Genomic DNA, 19,168 nt, shown 5'->3' with positions numbered 1-19,168 from the left:
CGGCGAAGAGGCGCTCACAACGCGAGATCATTCTACGCATATGCAGTGAAAAGAAGAAAAAGAACGCCACTACAGCGTCAACCACCGGCGACGTAGTACGTCTCGGGTGTGCCGGGCCATACTAATCTTCTTACCCTCCATGCTTTTCCGGCAACAACCTTAGCGTCGCCCACCTGTCCCTTTTCCAGCAGCGGGGACCCGGTCAGAATGAGGAGCTCCGGGCGTCACGAGAAATCTTAGCATATACACTACCTCCGACAGAGGAAGCTTAGACCCGGATGAAAGGCACTGCCCAAAAAGAGAGGTCTAACGCTGAAAAGGCCTCACCACGCAACGGGCGACAACCTAGGCCTACGAGGCACAGAAAGGGAGTTTCCATAGGTACGCGAAACGCGCCGCAGTATATATATTAGACGGCGTCAGCTAGAAAAGCCGCCGACGAATGCAGAGAAAACGAACGCTTTCCCAGCGCTGACGCAAACTGCTCAGCGCTGAAAAGGGCCGCGGCCCAAAAGAAAGAAAGGGGGAAAACCGGAGATGAGCGAGGCGCCGGCCAAAACGTGATAGGCACGCGTCCAATTCAGGGGATTCCGAAAGACGAACTGGCTTTCCGGGCGCCAAAGGCGGCCGGAGAGGCGGGCACTTAGCTCGCAGTATTGGGGCGGAAACGGAAGTGGCGAGAAAGGAACTAGAGAGCGAGGGCGTTGTAACAAATCGAGGATGGAGGGGCCCTGATAGGAAAGGGAAGTGCAGGCAGAGCTTTTTAATCGTACCAGCTGGGATATTCAGCTTCAAAAAGTGACTAGTCCCGGTATCCACCTTTCGGGTGCTTACGGATGGCAGCGCCATCTGGAAGCGGCAAGCAAAAACTGTCGCCATATGCCGCCGTCATCTTGCCAGATTGTTTCTTTTTTGTTTCATTCACCTCCCATATTTATCTGTCGGGCTGATATGTCTATGGATTTTTGTTAATGCATCTGTTTCACTGATTTTGTTGCTAAGCGGTTGTGCGTGTGTCAATCATTATGAAGTTCGAAATTTGACCACAGATTACACTGATGGCCACGGGTGTCGCCACAATCCGTAAATACCCGAATTTTGAGCCAACTCGGGCCGCCATTCCCACATACATTCGCGCTACGAAAAGTTCCGCAACTAGTACGGTTAAGCGGGCAGGTGCGTCCGAAACCACAATTCGAAAGGCAGTCAGAATAGAAAAGAAAGGACGGCGAAAAGAAGACAAGCGTAGTTATGAGAAAAAGAAAAGCGCAGTAACTGCCTCGCTTGCAATGGACACCTGAACCCCGCCGTCAGGCAGGCGATGACGGAAGGGATGAAAGGGGGCGGAGCCCTGCTGTCAGAATGCGCTTCATCGGCCACAATAAATTGCAGGCAAGAGGTCAAGGAAAGAAGGTTGCAAAGAACGGTGATAGGGAGGCGCAAGATGACAGGACACATCGCCAGAGAACTCGTCAGGACTTAACAAAACAACGCATAAAGCATGCCGAGGTGCAAAATAAAAAAAAAAAAGTCAGGAAAGGAGGCGTAAGAGAAAAGGGTTTCGAAACCTTATGAGAAAGAAAGAGAGGGAGGACGGGAGGAAGAGAGAGAGTGAGAAAGGCGTGATCAAAAGGTCGTGAGCAGCCACAGGCGAGCAAAAAGGGATGCTACGTCGCGAGCCGCTTGGAACGGAACCTTACGTTTCGCCGGCGTCCGGGCTAGGATTTGGTGGCGGCTAGCGAAACGGAGCGCGGTCCAGAGGCACAAGGGAAGCTCTAAATTATCCCACCAACAAAAGTTCGGCCCGCCAGGCAAGAAGCTCACAGTGTGTTCTCGAGAGAAGAGGCCGACAGGATAGAAGGCGGCCGGTGCGCTGAATGAAAAAGCCCGCGAGAGAGAGATAGTATACACAAGAGGATCGCGACACCTTTGCATTGAATGTATAAGCAGAAACCAAGGGTCCAAGACGGGAATGTAGCAGAGCGCCCCTTGAATACTGGGACTCCCAGTTAAGCCATTCAGGAAGGAAAAGAGGGGAGGGGAGAGAGGGAAGGAGGGGGCTAATACGGCGATAAAGAAAGCAAGCGGGCCTCGGGAGGGAAGCGTGCAAGGTTGCTGCTGCTGCCGCCTGTGTGTGAGAGGGGAAGCGAAAGCGAGAGTATAAGTGTAGTCGCAGACATCGCACGAGGAGCACGCACTCTTTTTTTCGCCAAGTACGACGCGGCGACGTTGGCAAGGGACGCCTCGGGCCGCGACACATCGACACAGGAGAGAATTATGAACGTCGCACTGGCCACAGCGTTCGTCGTCGCCTCGTTGTTCGCAGGTATGGTTTTGTGTGCGTGTGTGTGTTAAGAAAGCAAGTCTTACTCTTCTAGTGACGTTCCGAACTTGAAGCATTAAAGGGCAACTGCGTAGTTTTAAGAATCTGACGAGCCTAAAAAGGTCGTTAAAGGTCCCAAGGTGGTCGAAATTAATCCGAAGCCCTCGATTGCGGCACCTCTTTCTGTTTCTTCTTTCACTCCCACCTTCTCTCTTCCCTTACGGCGCGGTTAAGTGTGTACCGAGAAGTGAGACAGTAGCCGCGTTTACATTAATACGATAGTGGCGCATCGTATTCCCTGGAGTATCTCGAGGACGCGACATGCAACTGTTTACATGTACCACATCAAGTCAGCCGCGACTGTGGCGCCTTGCCCAGTGCAAGCGACAGAAGGGGCCAGCCGTTCCCATCTTGAGCGTGGTCTGCTATGTTATCCGACTGAAGGGGTGTTGAATATAGACACCTCAGGGAGGAGGCGGAGCACCCCCAAACATGTTTTCATTCATCACGGAAGTCAACTTGACCTTCTCGATCTACCTATGCTTCGCAGATTACCGCGCGGCGCTCTCCTGGTGCAGTTTCCCTGTTTTCTTGAGCGCGATACGCTAGACAGTTGATACGATACGCTGCTGTAGCATTCATGTAAACGCAGCTAGTTACTGCGCCATTTCCTTCCCTCAAAGAACCACTAATTTATTAAAGGGGAAAAGTATGTGTCATTCTTGGAGGTAAAACATGCTAAGTCTTTTTGGGCTAGCATATGAAATGGTGACGTAGTCACTGACTGAAACCACGCCGGCTTTCGGGCTTCTCCGGAGCGCACATCACCGAGCGGGGGGTGGGGGGGGCACGATGACGTCATCAACAGTAGCAGTACACTACCAAAGTAGAAGCGGTACGTTACCAAAGCAGAAGAAAAAGAAACAACGCCACAGAAGGCAAAGCTCTAGGAGCATTGTTGGGTGCCATCCGACGACGCGAGGCAGGCTTTGGGCGAAGACCGGAAATTTCAAACCTCCCCGTCCGTGACGTCACCATAGAGCTTATCCGCAGTTTTCAAACGCTGTGAGGAAAAGCATGAGCTTTATTCGGCGATTGCACCCCCATTTTGAAAGCTACGACAAAATATACATATTTGCCTGCTTTAACTATACAGCCAATATAAATCTGAATCCTTGTATACAGCTTAAAGGCCAAAAAAACGATGTACGATGTTAGTCCTTTAATATTTTAACACGTACAACACTGGTTAATCCTCTGTGGTTTTAAAAAAAAGATCGCGGTAGGTAAATGACTAATCGGTACCCTCGCGAAAAAATAAAACGCCTGGAACCATTGTTCGTAAGCCAGAAGTGCGGTGGCTAAAATATTTCGAGCCACATAAATCTAAAAATTGCGCTCAAAATTTCCACTCTTAAGCTGTGGATCGTCTGGAACTTGCATACGCAGTCGGAAAAGAAAGAAAAAGCGTCCATGAACGCGACGGCTGTGGCACCGCGTTGAAATGATGCCTCAATTTAGCTTCATTTAAACGTGATGGAAGATAGAAACAACGTTTTCAGCCTGCCTTCCTCTAACGTTTTTCTTAGTCTGTTAAATTCTCTTCTCCGTTAGTCCGGCGTGGTTAGGGAAGCTCACAAAACGCTGTACATCTATCTCAAGGAAATAAACATCCATAACTCCCAATCAAATGGATGCGTAAGCCTGCGAATAAGGACAAAACGCAAACAGCTTTCTCACTATCTGGTGTAGAAGAATGTCACCCTGCCGCAACACGAATATTAGTTTTCTTTCTTTAGAAAGCAGTGCAGCTTTCTTTGTAGCCTTACGACAGCGCTACAGCGGGAGTTAAGTCAGTTTAAGTCAGTTTCGCCTGTGCACGACTTGTTAACCATAGTGGTAAGTTAATTACCCGCAATAATTGTTTGCAAAAAAGTAGTCGATACGCTCCGTTTCGCGAAACCATCCGTTCAAAAACGTTCGTCTCTTTTCTCTTGCGCCGCCGCGGTGGCTCAGTGGCTATGGTGCTCGGCTGCTGACCCGAAAGACGCGGGTTCGATCCCGGCAGCGGCGGCTGGAATTTCTTTGGAGGAGAAATTCTTGAGGCCCGTGTACTGTGCGATGTCAGTGCACGTTAAAGAACCCCAGGTGGTCAAAATTTCCGGAGCCCTTCACTACGGCGTCTCTCATAGCCTCAGTCGCTTTGGGACGCTAAACCCCATAAACTAACTAACTATCTTTTCTCTTGCGCTCCTGATACCATGTCGCTTTCGGGCGCTAGCATACTTGCTAGCGCGATAGAGTTGAACCCCCTCAGCGGAGCAACCACCACAGTTGTCGGCGTTGGCATGTCCAGAAAATCCACGGTTGGGCCGGCCGTGACGTCACACGTTCAGCTGTGTAGTGAGAACTTGAGTTAAATTGTGATTATGTGGTCGTAGCATAAGTCAAATGCCATTATGACTTTAAGTCTGAAAAGTATATTAATTACGTGGAAAGAAAATTGGAGCAATCTGTTCGGAATCGAACCCATGACCCTTTAGTAGCGAATAAGAGACGCTACCCCTACGACACTGAAGCACGTTCGGTTGACTTCGTTAAGAGGAGACCTTGTATCATAGAGTTTCTTACTATTACCTAGAGGGAAAGCTGGCGGCGCTGCACTTCAGCCACCGTGGAAGCTCAAAGCATCATGGGGCGGTGAGCTACTTGTTGCGGAACAGTCGTAGTTTTTTGGGAACATGGAGTGTCATTACTAAGACGTTTCATTCCAAAAACGCTGTTTGTGTGTGCGCAGACGACATTCGCGCGAACGCAGTGTGCAAAACCCATAGTAGTGAAAACGCGACGACACACGACGCCAATAAAAGGTTTCACTTTTCTGAAATACCATTAAAAACCTCTTATAGTGTTTAAGCAACAACATTTTTTTTAACACATATTTACTTTTAAAAGTGCGCCTGTTAATTACGAAATATTAGTTTTTATAGTGTACTTTACTTGGCCAATAGGAGAGCGAGTCGTCTCTTATTTTGGGCAAACTTTGCACTTAAATGCTTTTCTGCTCGTTTGTTGCAATCATTAGACAAGATATTGAATATTAGGACGTTTGTAGTTATCAAACAGCTTAATTTCTGTATTATTTTTTGGCCAAAAGTTGCAGTTCCGCAACAAGTAGCTCACCGCCCCATGATGCTTTGAGCGCCCATGGTGGCTGAAGTGGTCTCGAGGGGTCTCCATGCAAACTCCCATAGACGGGCTGCCAGCTTTCCCTCTAGGTAATAGTAAGAAACTCTATGCCTTGTATGCCTTGTGGTGTATCACGTGACCCACTATGCCTAGTGATGTACGATAATGATTGTATGCAATTACAAAGAAGTACTAATAAAGAAAGAAAGTAGCAGATAGCCAATGACGCTGTTGCGTCATACCGTTAAGGCGGAGCTTAAGTGTGCCCCAGATTTCTCTCTAGCGCGTTCCACCACTTGTCTCGAGCGTACGACAGGAACTGGAAGCATGGTGGCGCAACATCTATTCGTAAATAAACATTACTAACCTGCAACTGCAGTCTCAACTGGCCTGCTTTATCCCGGCATTCTTTAGACCCGCGTTTGCCAAATGCGACGACGCTGTCACGTGACATTCTGAACAAGTTTCCCCGCGCGCCAAAGGAACGAAGAACAGCAAAAGCAAACAGCAACAGAATTCGAGCATCCACGCTCAGAAGACGGCTGTGAGTGGTATTCCTTGTTCCAGGAACCTTCGCCGAGCAGATGTCATCCTAAATCCCTGCCCAAGTAATGGTCCATACATGTACCGACTAAGGCTGTCGCGGTACTTAAAAGCCGCTTCAGCTGAATTCCTCTACACGGCGCGCATATCCGAGGAATCCTGCCTATATATGGAGGTTTAATCCTGCCTTTCTATCCTCTACGGTGGGTCTTAGCGCCACAAGCACCTCCAATCCATTTATAAGATTCCCTTTCATCACAAGACGGCCCTTAAATCCTGCTGTCAGTTTTCGAGTAGTCTACTTCCAATCGATTTGTCCCCTAGCTGTTGTGTCCGCATCGGCACTTGACGTTTCTTTGTCCAAAACGCAACGTGTTATATTTGAGCGGTACACAGCTAAACTCACCTGACATGTGTTGGTAACAGAGCTAGCTGACATTTAGTAGAACGCTTCAAAAGCATTCTCCTCGAGTTACTTGTCCCACCACGCACTAACTACGCATGCGCTTCGCGACGCACACGCTGGTGCACTTCAACGCGCTGGGACGTTAAAAAGAAACTGCATAGATTTTTAGAAATCAACGAGCTTAAAAGGGACGAATAAGCGAAACTTGAAGATAAAGCATGCAAAGTATTTTTGAGCTAGCATATGATAGTGACGTAATCGCCTATTAAAATCGCGACACTTTTCAAGCTTCTCCGCAGCGCACAACGCCAAGCGGGGGGGGGGGGCGCATGATGACGTCATCGAAGGTGTCGGTACATTTCCACCGCATAAACGCCCGCTTTCAAGGAAAAAAACAAAGCTAGCGAAAGCAAATCCCACCGAGTGTTGTTTGGCAGCGTCCAATGAGGCACGGCAGGGTGTGGTTGACGACAACGATTTGCAAACATACCTTCCGTGACGCAAAACTGAACTTCCCCGCATTCCTCCGGTGCATTGAGAAGAAGCGCAAATCGGAATTGTCGATTGCGTCACTATTTTAAATGCTACGGCAAAAACACTTGGCGTGCATTACCCACAGTCTATGTAGATTTTAATCCTTGAATATTGCGAAATTTTCAAAAAGTGATGCAGTGGCCCTTTAAAGATTCTGGGAAAGCAAGCCTAGGGGTAGTGAAGCAGTGCACTGAACGTTGCACTGACCCGCAGCACACTGCACGGCTAAGTGAACGCGTAAAAAACCCGCTTATGAGCAACACCAATGGAGCGGATCCGACAAATAAATTTTGGGTGGCTATGCTTTGTTTCAATGGGTGTCAGTAGGCGTTAAACTGTGCAACAAAAACTGCAATCTAACGCCGCAGGGATTAGAAGAACGAAGCAGCCCCCTGAACATCTGAACCATCGGACACACATAAAAAATTATCCGAATAGTTTAAGGGGTAACTTAATACCTCGCAGACGCGTGAACAAAAAAAAATACACTCTATAATCATTACCGTTCGCAAATGAACTCCACGTGGACGTCCCAAAACGTCGATACTCACGTTTGATTAAACCAGGCGTGCCGCTTTCACATCCGCGCTTCTGAGCGGCGCGAAAGGTATGAACATTTGCATTTACAAGGGCCTATAAGACATACCCACTCCCACGTTCAAAAGCCGTAACATGGTCTATGCATAATTTGCATAGTAAACGAGACAGGACGAATTTCTTTTTTTTTTTTTTTTTTTTGGGGGGGGGGGGGGGGGATAAAGTATAAGCATACCGCTTTTCTGCAAACATAACGTCTCCTGCAGTCCTAACGTCACCAGCAATTGCGCTTATGTTCCTGTGGCATGAGTTTCCTTCCGATATTTTTTTTTTTTTTGCAGTTACCTCTATTCCAGCTGCTTTGTCCCTAACTTTCCTCGGTTCGATGACGGCTGTAGCTCGTGTGGAATTTCAGCTTGATCATCTTGGTCTCAAGTGTTCCTTGTGTCTCCGTTTGCTCCTAGGTCCACATTGAATGTCCTCCGTTCTTAGCGTTAGGCAAGGCGTTCAAGCCTTAAATATATAAATTTCCATTTTTTTTCCAAGCTCCGCCGTCTACCTCGTGGTCTAATCTTGGCATCCTCCGTAACAACGGTCTTCGTCCTGTGATATAAGCCACTGGGTTTTATACGGACACCTAGGGCAAAAATTGAGGCTGTGATGGTTCACCCATCACGATTATGCCGGCAAACGAGACTTTTGTATGCAAATTGCAGAGACATTGTAGAGGTCTTTGCCCTGCAGTGAGCGTAGTCAGGCTGATTATTATTATTATTATTATTATTATTATTATTATTATTATTATTATTATTGTTGTTGTTGTTGTTGTGGCAATAAAATTATTATTATTATTATTATTATTATTATTATTATTATTATTATTATTATTATTATTATTATTATTATTATTATTATTATTATTATTATTATTATCGTGGCTGCTCAATGTCGGTCAGAAAATTCATTCGTTGGCACAAGGGAAGTGATCTCATCCAACCGGAAATGACGACTATACGTTTCAATTGCATCTTCATTGCGTCGGTGACGATGCCTCTAGATATCTTCGGGGGAAAATCTAACCACAACCTACATGCCCCGAAGAGATGTCTGGTTCTGTGCAAGCAGACGCGTGAGTATCCGCCAAACCCAATCATGAAAAAATGCAGCAAAGCTCGACGTAAAGGCACCAACAGCTTCTAATACTACCGCACTGCTAGCACAGAATATAATTAGGTGTTCCTGCGAATTTTTTGTTCAGGCAAACCTGTAACTAAAAAAAAAATGACTAACAACAAAATTTTCCTTTACACAATGCACATTACGAACTGAAGAACGTGAGACGAAAGATTTTATTTCGCGCACAGAGAGAGGTCTGCTTTTCATCTATAAAACTCATAAACCTGCGCTAATGTATTCGAGACTAGGTGACTGCGTATCTTACCTATGCATGCCAGTGAGTGTTGTTCAATATAAAATGATAACTACAATCATCAAGCAGCTACTCCTCAGCAGCCGAATCCACGTTTCCAACTAATCACTACAGACCAACACCGTGCTTACAAACATGTTAGGTGCTCTAGGACGCCTGGTACAGCTACGGGTAAGAGTTGGAGTTACGGCCCGTACGCATACAAATAAAGAAAAGTTTTCAAAGCAGCTTTCTGATTTAACGGTGCTCCTACAAGGCGTGACTTTCGAAAAAAAAAAGCCCAGTACATTCTAGAACTGAATGTGGAAGTATGAAAAGTCATTTCAAAGGCGAAGTATTTTTTAAACACCGCGATACGTGCGCCAGGAGGTACTACGCGCTGCGACAGACACGCGACCCCTAGAAGAAAATATAAGCATAACATTCCGAAATATTTTTCTCGTTTCCCAGAGTACCCATGGAGTTGGGTATTCGTTAACAGTTCGATAGCATTTTGAAGAAGAGTGCGGCAAACTGTGCTTCGCTATTTCGAAGTTATCCTTTTAAAAATTCACGACAGATGTTTTTTTTTTTTTTTTTGTGAAACCAGACATACCGTCAAAAGGCTCTCTGTCGTCTGGATGTTCCTCCGAATCGCTCAAGCTTCTTTTGGAGTCTGACATGCTGCCGTGTGCGCTACATTTCCTCCCCAATGTAGTCGTTCAAACTAAACTTCCTAGACGGCATTATGTGAAAAAGCGGCTCTTAAACACCACACTAGACTGCCTAGACAGCATTACATAAAAAAACGGCTCTCAAATAGCAAACTAGTCTGTCTAGACAGCATTACACGAAGAAGCAGTTTCCAAAACAGCCCGATAAACTAACCCTGCACAGTAGCAGACGATATCCCCGACTACCGTGCGACGGTCTAACGGCGCCGTCTGCTACAGTGCACAGTTCGTTTATCGGGCTGTTTTGAGAACTGTTTTTCCTCGTAACGCCGTCTAGGCTGTCTGGTTTTAACGGCAGTATTTCAATGAAATGTAGCGCATGTGGCCGCGTGTCGGGCTCCACGAGATTCTAGCGCGATTCAAAGAAACATCCAGTTGATAGAGCGCCTTTTGGCAGTATGTCCGGCTTCACAACACACATCTATTGAGGCGTTTTAAAAAGATAGCTTCGGTATGGCGTAGCTAAATTGATCACGCTCTTCTTAAAATTGCTCGCCAACTGTTCACGAAGAGCTGCCTCCAAAATACTCTGTGAAAAGGGAGAAATTTATCAGAAAGATTTGCTTACATGTGTATCTATGGGCCGAACTCATCCCCTTAAAAACAGGCGGGGGTGACTCCCGCGCCCTAGCATCGCGGAGTTTTAAATATACATCGCCAAAAAAAAATTACCTTTCATACTAGCTTATGCATTCAGTTCTAGGATGTACTCCGCTGTTGCTCACGAAAGGACGACCTCGTAGGCTCAATCTGAAATCAGAAAACCACTGAAAAAATTTATTTACACGTATGCCTATGTAAAACAACCCCAGTAACCAACGGCTCCTCTTTCTCTCTTTCTTCTTTCACTCTCACCTTCCTCCCTTCTCTCACGGTGCGGTTGAGGTTTCCATAGAAAAGTATAGAGTTACTACGCCTTTCTTTTCCTGAAAACAAATTTTAATTTCTTATTTTTGTCTACACTGACAAACTCCACAGTAAAAGCAAATGGCCTGTTTTCCATTGGTAGCTGCCGGAGAAGTTCAAATTTTATCAAAGTGTCGTGAGGACAAAAAACTTACGATGATCACTTAAGGTCCTTACGTGCTGTGAATGCGAAAGCATCCTTAACCCTAAAAGTACACTAAAGGCATTCAACCTAGAGGTCTTTACCCGGAAGGTATTTACACTGAAGGCCTTCACCCTAAAAGCCTTTACCACCGAGGCCTTTACCCTGGATGCATATACCTTCAAGGCCTTCACTATTTCACTTCAATAGTGATGACCTTTATCTAGGGGTGTGCGAATATTCGAAATTTTCGAATATATATCGAATATTATATTTTTAATATTCGTATTCGATTCGAAATCCAAGTATTCGTGTTCTTTCGAATATTCGTATCTAGCCGAATATTCATTGTGAGCACCGGCGTTCATTTCGGTCCGCAAGGCCTATCGAGAGAGACATAACAACATGGCGGCGCCCAAGCAATGCGCATGGATGAAGGAAAATTTTTCCTTCGGATTTTTCCATTGAGGAAGGAAAATTTTTCCTTCCTCCAAGGGCCATGTCATAGCTGACTGCGCTGGTGAGCTTTTCTGAGGCTCTACCTGCGAAGCTGGTATAGTCAGAGCTGTGCACGAAGTACCTCGCAATACGTGCCAGTTCAGTGCCAAGTGAGAGGGCATTTTCTGTGGCAGGAGGAGTCGTTTCAGCTAGAAGGGAAATACTACTGCCTCACCATGTGGATTAGCTGGTTTTCCTTCACGACAACCTTTTATGTTCATCCCAGCAACACGCTTTTGTGCTGGTGGAAAGCTAGCCTTTATCAATGCCGTGTACTAGCCGTCCTCTCGGATATTTTCCCTCTTCTAAGAATAATGTTTGACACTTTGGTACTTTTTGTGCAGCCACACACACCTTTTGTGTTCATTTAATCATCGATAGTTGAACTGTGATGTTCTTTGGTGCTCAAATTAATGCTTTGTAGTGGTTAAATGCGTCAGTCCTTGATTATTCGATATTCGATTCGATATTCGGAATCAAGTATTCGTATTCGATTCGTATTCGAAAAATTTGATATTCGCACACCCCTACCTTTATCATTTCAAAACTACCACTATCGCTAAAAGCAACTGCCTCGTCTGATGTCTTTGCTTCATTGCCTAAGACCACCCATTATTTGAGACAGAAAAGGAAAATAGCGCTGCAAAAAGACGTACACAAGAAAGACTGACACAGGACTTGCGCTATCTGATTTTATTTACTGCAAAGCCAGCAAATATATAGAAAATTCAAGGCATGCGCAATAGAAACACCGGTACAACAGCATCAACAAAACCGTTCAAGATATACTATCTCAGTCTTGAAAAGGCGGACCGAGGTATCACTCACGCAATCTAATCCCCTCTCATTAATGTGGAATGCTTCCAAAAGCTCCCGCGCCTTCGTATCTCCACTCCTGCCCAGAATCTTTATCTCCCGAAGCCGTGGCTCACACTTCTTGCATTGCTGGCATCTTTTTTGCACCGGCCCTTTTTCTGCCCCGGCCATCTTTTTTTAGCGCAAGTCCTGTGTCAGTCTTTCTTGTGTATGACTTTTTGCAGCGCTATTTTCCTTTTCTGTCTCAAATAATGCACCATCTAGCCCAAATTGATATTCTTCTAAACCACCCATTACTTCCTTATGGTCTACTGCTGACGGTATGCGAGACCATGGTGACGTAATCAGCTTTTGGTACCACTTTTCTTGGTCAACGCCGCATGGTTTCGTTGCTGAAGCGCATATAGTGTTTTCGCCTTGAAAAAAAGGACCTTGAGGAAAACAACCTTTTTTTTTAAAGGCCGCTTTTCCGTGGCAGAAAGTTCTTAATTCATGGCACACCTTACCGAATTACTTTCACCTTTCCGCAAGATAACTTCCGGTGGCCACAAGACATTTATTGCGTCTTTCCTGCAAAGGTTGGCGGAAAAGATTAAATGAATTTATTCGCTCATGAAGTGGAAAGGGGGGGGGGGGGGGGGGGGGGAATCCTGTAATGCCCCAGGCATTGAAGGTGCGTCGTAAAGGCACTGAGCTCGAATCCTTACTTGTTCCGGACACATAGTGCTGAAATATAAATAAAAACAGGTTTCCAGACAAAGCTTTGTAGAATTAAACAGCGGCGTAATTACGCAGCGTTATTTTCGGGCATTCTCTAAACGACATAACCGAGCACACATGCTCAACTGCACATAATAATTACACAAGTATATAAATTCAAGATCATTCCACAACCCGTTAATGCTCAATTAAGTCAGCAGAAAAATTGCATTCTTTTGGGAGGGACGGCTACCGTTTGCAGTCAGCGGTGTTGGAGAAAGCCTTCTGCATCACAGGCAGCAGCCAATTTGCCCCTGTTTTGAAAAATATGTCTGTAAACACGCTTAAAGTAATGCTGTCAGGATCTGACATTCTTTTGTACGCAAAATATAAACACACTGACATTAGCTCGGTCTTCATCATGACCAAAGAGTATCGTAAACTTTAAATACTGCAGGCTATTTTTCATCTTAGCTGCGTGCATGACGTGTGCAACGTGTAGTTATGTTTAAACTAGCCACTATTGTTCAGTTGCTTATTCACTCTTTTCTTTGCGGCAGATACTTGATTTTGACTCTGCACAAGATGTTATGAGACCGGTGTGTACGTTTTAAATACATTTTTCTAGCTTGAGTATAAATCATATACAGGCACTTTGGTTTACGTTAGCCGTAAGTATTGTCTTTACTTGAGTAGTAAAATCTTGATTTGCATTCTTGTTTTCTTTGTCACTGATCCGTGTCCAAAGCATTACTGTTGCTTTACTGCGTACACGGTGGCCCTGGGCCCATCGAATAACGTTTGGTCCCAGCCTTCCGTTGTAAACCGAGGGACCATATTAAATTAAAATATAATAATAATAAATGCAACATACAATACCAGGGTATTTGAATATTATACTACTGGTCATTAAACGTCCGCGAAACGCTGTCATAAAGCTTGATACGACACCTAGAGTTCCCATGCTGCGAAGAGCACTGCTATTTGGAGAGAGATGGGAACTGTTGAAGATGATGAGACCCCCTCAGAGATCATCGACACCTTGTTGACCCGTAGAGCACGCGCAAAAGCAATACAATGGGCATAACCAACATCTAAAACTAAGCTTGTATTTGAGGAAGAACTTTATTACACTAACGCTCTTTTACGGCGTTACCAACGCAGCACTCTTCAATCCGCGTAAAAGGCTTCGTTCAGGACGGAACAGCAGCTTGCTTCGCTCCAATCTACGCTGGCACCTCTCATGGCGGCTGGTTCTGTTTCCCAACCGAAGTGAATGGAAAGTTCCAGTAAAAGCTACCAAATGACCCGAAAAAAACTTCGTACAGATAAACCATGTTACGCATAAATTTCTATACGGAACCGAAAAACAAAAGAGAGAGACAGAGAGCTCTTTAATGAAAAACAGATTCTAGCCGGCGTGAATATTCGCTGACATGCTACTCTACGTAGAGGAAGGAATAGGGTAGTAAAGATGGAAGAAGAGTGCTAGAAAAGGGTGCGATCATTGAAGAGGGTCACAGCGCAATAGTTCACTGCGTGATGCCTTCTTTGTATGAGACCGATGTCAAGTTCTTTGCATGTACAGCGGGGTTTTTCCAAAACACCAACAGCGTCTAAATAGGAAAACAAGAACATCATTGCACATATCTGCTGTCTGCAGCAGCCTAAAGGACCTAATATAGAGTCCAACGCGAGTGGCACTTGGGTGACGGACTGCATGCATTGTTCATAGTGCGCACATTCGTTCGCGTACTCCGGTCATTCGAAGAGAATACGAAGCACAGCCTCAACTGAGCCGCAGTTGCCACAATACAGACTGTCTGCAATGCGAACCTGTCGCCCGTGCTGTACGTGCAGGCAGCGAAGCCCAGGGCGGCATCAAGGGCCAGCAGCAGTCCGTATTCCCGCCCGGAGCGGGCGGAGGCACCAAGGGTGGCGGTATGTGGGAAGGCGGCAGCGCCGGAAGCGGATTCTTCGGCGGCGGCGGCATGGGCACCGGCGGAGGGGCCTTCAAGGGCATCAAGGGCGGACAGATGAAGGGCGGCATGGCGCCTTTCCAGGGACAACAGCAAGGCCAGTGTAAGCCTGGTGGCGAGACCACCGTTCACTCCACCGCTGCCGTGCATTATTAAGGCGAAAGCCTTTAATGCCTCATACTGTCGTTAGCAGACGCGTCGGCAGCCGTGTCGACAGACGCGTCGGCAGCCGTGTCGACAGACGCGTCGGCAGATTCGTCCGCCTTTCGGCGTCACTGCTTAAAAGAGTGGTTTCTTGGGCGAGTTGGTTTACCATATTGAAATATACCTGCGCTTAAAAGACACGGACTGAAAGAAAGAGGCCAGCGCTTTGTGTGTGTGTCTCTTTCTTTCAGTCCGTGTCTTTTAAGCGCAGGTATATTTCAATCTGCTTAAAAGGCTCAAGGTTCCAGCATGAATAAAGGCGCATGTGGTGAATGCATGGGCTTCACAAATAAAATAAAAGGGGTAAAGTCAAGAAAAAGGAAATAAAAAATAAAAATAAGAAAATAACCAAAAATAAAAACAAAACAAACATAAGATGTGAAAATAAAATAAAAACAATGAAATTAAGAAAAGGAGCAAAAATAAATAAAAAACAAAATATGAAAAATAAAAAAGTAAATAATAACAAAAAGTGGCCAGGAAACGCTTTCGCCTTGCAGCACTTTAGAGAGCCAAAGTGCCCCCCCGAATTTTTCGCTCTTCCTGTAGAGGAATGGTCTATATACAGTCTATAGACTTCTTATAGACTCTGCTGCCTTCCTATAGATCCTTCCTTCTTTTTCTCTATTCATAGTCTATAGACTGTCTATAGACAAAATTCTACTAAAAGTGCATGGCTATAAATCTACAGATTGTTGATAGACTGTCTATAGCATTTGTGTTGCCTATAGACCTATCTAGTATTTGCCTATAGAGAGTCTATAGATAGAACTCTGTAGACAGTCTATAGAACTAAAAAATTTGTAACGGTTCCTCTCGCGGTGACCTATAGTCAGATACAACTGAAGAAAGAGGCGCCATTTCCCCGTCAAAGGACCCCCTTACAGCCAATGGCGTCGGCCGATTCACATGATCCTGCTGTTAGCGTGACAACGCAGGGAGTGACAGTGTCACGCCGCTCCCTGCATTTTCCCACTAGCAAGTTCATGGGAATCGGCCGACGCCATTGGCTGGAATGGGGTCCTTTGACGGGGAAAAGCCGCTTTTTTCTTCAGTTGTATCTGACTAGTGCGTCCTGCTTTCTTTTCATGCGATAGCATAGGAAGCCCCATGGAGCCGAAATGCCCCGTCGGTCATATAATTCTCCCATTGGCTGGAGGGAAGTGACATCACCAGACCTAAGCATTTCCACTTGCTAGAGGAGGTGACGTTACCAGACCTGAGCATTTCCACTGGCTGGAGTAAAAGTGGCGTCACTAGACCGGAGCATTCCCATTGGCTGTAGTGAACTGAGGTCATCAGACGGGAGCATTCCCATTGGTTAAAGGAAAGTGACGTCATTTCTGGTAAAGACATCAACTGCTGCTAATGCCATCGCATTGCCAAGGCGTAATGAAATCGGTGTACTCGCGAATTTTTCCCTTTCCATCCCTTCCTCTCCTACGCCACCGCAGAGCACGCATCCGAAAATTCCTGTGGTTATTCCTTTCATGGATTTCCTTTTTTGTTTTTCACCTATGCGGTATAAGCGCGGTTAATCCAGCCACCCTCACTGGTAAAACGGAGTGAGGTTAAGTTGTTTTTCAGGTTCCAATACTAGGAAGAAGTTAGAATCCCATTCAGTGACTATAGGGTTATCGCGCACACATTTGACGTCGCTGATGTGGAGAAGGAGTTCAGAATTTTCCCTTAACATATTGTCCACTGATAACCAAATTTTTAGTGGAAATCTTCAAGTTGAAGTTAATTTAACATACGGGAGTAATTACCAATTAGAATCCATACAAGCGCAGGCATGCCTCTACATAGGAAAGCTGTACAGCTTTCACGAAAACTTCGTAGTTGAAGAAAAATTTGTCCAGGTCCGGGGGTCGAACCCGGGACCGACGCCTATCCGGTGCAATCGCTTTACAAACCAAAGTGATCAGAATGGAGAGCAGATGGTAGGGTAAGGCCGCACTGCTGATTATTGATCGCGTTGTGAATCCATTAGGCCTCGCCCTATCATCTGCTATTCGTACTGATTAACTTAGTTCGTATAGTGACTGCACCGGGCAGGCGCTGGTCCCGGGTTCAACCCCCGGACCAGGATGAATTTTTCAACCAAGAAGTTTACACGAAAGGTTCACAGCTATGTATGTAGGTGTACGTATAAGCGCCATTCATAGGCGTCATGTATAAGCGTGACCAAAAAAAAAAGAAAGCGAGTTCACTCGAATCGCTCTGCCGCTTATTTTACTCGACCCGACAGCATTTACATGAACCCGACAACTGGTTTTTTTACCCGACAAGCAAACTCAACTCAACTCGACTCCATCGAGTTCATGTAAAAAGGCCTTTATGGCAGTCTTAACTGCTCCATGCGAGCTATGGAAAAACTTTAAAAGAAAGATATTGCTGCACATTCGAAGAATGCCCCGTTTCCTTCAATACTTCCACAACACTACGTTGCAATTTTTCAATATTCAAACTTTTTTTGCGAAAGCAACACTACCGGAGACCAGCTCGGCTCGTCGCGTACGCTCGTGGCTGCCAAACCCGTTGCCGCTGCCTAGCAACCCGAGTTACTACCCGAGCTTACACGAGTGACTCGGGTAAGCTGCGGTAGTAACTCGGGTAAGCTCGGGTAAGTTCGGACGAGCGTCGTGCCATCTGCGCGAGAGGTTGCTCGGGAAAAGCAACATGGGTCGCAAAATCCCGACAGGGGGCTGGGATAGAAACAGCCACCTGCCAGTGCAGTGCGGCATCGCTTAACCGCTGCGCCACTGCGTAGTGGTTTATGAGGACTCGTCGCTATCTATGAATCTTAAGTAGGAATTACCAATTCAGCATACATGGCCATTAACCCACTAAAGAAAAATGAACACCTGCTTTTGCAGGTCTACTCGGTTTAACTACGTTAAGCGCCTATCAATTTTCTGTACAAAAATGTTACATGTTCCATCCCCAATAACTGTTTTATTTATTTTTTCTTTCAGTCCCAGCACCGTTCCCCATGGGCCCGCCCCCACGTCCCCAACTTCAGCAAGGCCAGCAACCGTACTTCGGCTGAGTCGAACCCGCGTTCCCCTGTTAGTCGTTCACAAATGAGCTTTGTAAAGGTTAGTATAAGAAATGAATAAATACAAATAAAATAAAACAAACAAACTCACACGCTGATCATTCAACACAGCACGCGCTTCTTGTCTATTTGACGACAAACTCCGTCCGCTGCGCAATCGCTTCCCTATAGGGAGTTTTACATGTGATTCTATATACACTATATATACGATGCGGTATATGCGGCATATGCGATATATACGAACCCACACTCTGGCAGAACTGATAAGAACGAAGTGTAAAGTGATCGATGGGTGATGTGCGTTTTGGACGTCAAAATAGCACTACGCAGTTTAAGCACGAATTAGCTTATATGGGAGTAAAACGGCAATAAGTTGTCCTCTAGCTCGCTACCTTTTAGGGGCAACGCATGGTGCCCCAGTGACGGGGTAGATTTCAATCAATAAATACTATAAATACTATACCGAATGCTTACCGTTGGCAAAGAAGGCCCATTCTCACCGCAGAGCGAATTAACATGATGCAGTTATCAATTGGAGAAGGCTTTAAAAGGCGGCACCAGAGGTCTTGAGCTTAGCGAATAGTCGAGACCTCAATAGAAAATGTTCGTAACTGTTAAAACTCCGCATGTTATGAAGAGGGAATTTGTTTCCGTTGCCAATCGTAACTACTGCGGATTTTTAGTGATGGAAATCTACCCCAGGGCTTGGGCAGCGTACCAAGCACCAAAAAAAGAGTGCGCTGGAGTAATGCTCACTCCCTTTTTATTCCCATACAGGCTAATTAGTGTTGTTAATTAGAGTGTGGGCTTCCATGACAGCGTAGTAAAGGCACTCAGGATTAATTTCGGCTACCCAAGGACCGGAATCAAAACGGCGGCATTGGCATCAGCAGCCGAACGCAAAGGCCACTCAGCCACCACTGCGGGTCGGACGCGTAATAAAACAAAAATGCAGTATATTCAGTGCGCAGGAACACGGAGGTATGTCAGTGACGCTTTTCATCGCATTACCAACGTTTAGATCAAAGAACGACGTTCATCAGCTAGGAGCACTTCGCTGTTAAGGTAAGTTGTCTGCGTCTCTGTATGTTAATTTGTTACGTAGAGTTAGACGTCCGCGATTTTCTTCTTATACTGCGCACTGGCCACTACACATCCGCGTACATTTCCACATTCCCTTGCCATTCTT

General features: G+C 45.8%; 2 protein-coding genes across 2 annotated transcripts in view; one reads left to right on the top strand and one right to left on the bottom strand.

Moving 5' to 3' along the window:
• The window catches only part of LOC149332125 (beta-1,4-glucuronyltransferase 1-like), a 317,740-nt gene that overhangs the window by 164,160 nt on the left and 134,412 nt on the right, over positions 1-19,168 (bottom strand). The window lies entirely within an intron of this gene.
• LOC149332129 (uncharacterized) lies at positions 2,153-17,993 on the top strand. The gene is made up of 3 exons (XM_089557081.1): positions 2,153-2,326; positions 14,596-14,817; positions 17,897-17,993. Exons 1-3 carry the CDS (start codon positions 2,278-2,280, stop codon positions 17,968-17,970), a joined length of 345 nt encoding a protein of 114 aa, XP_089413207.1. The 5' UTR covers positions 2,153-2,277; the 3' UTR covers positions 17,971-17,993.

This window comes from Amblyomma mixtum, chromosome 8, assembly GCF_055824585.1.
Source record: "Amblyomma mixtum isolate Tamu chromosome 8, ASM5582458v1, whole genome shotgun sequence".
Lineage (NCBI taxonomy): Eukaryota > Metazoa > Arthropoda > Arachnida > Ixodida > Ixodidae > Amblyomma > Amblyomma mixtum.
This window is presented reverse-complemented; position numbering and strand designations above follow the sequence as displayed.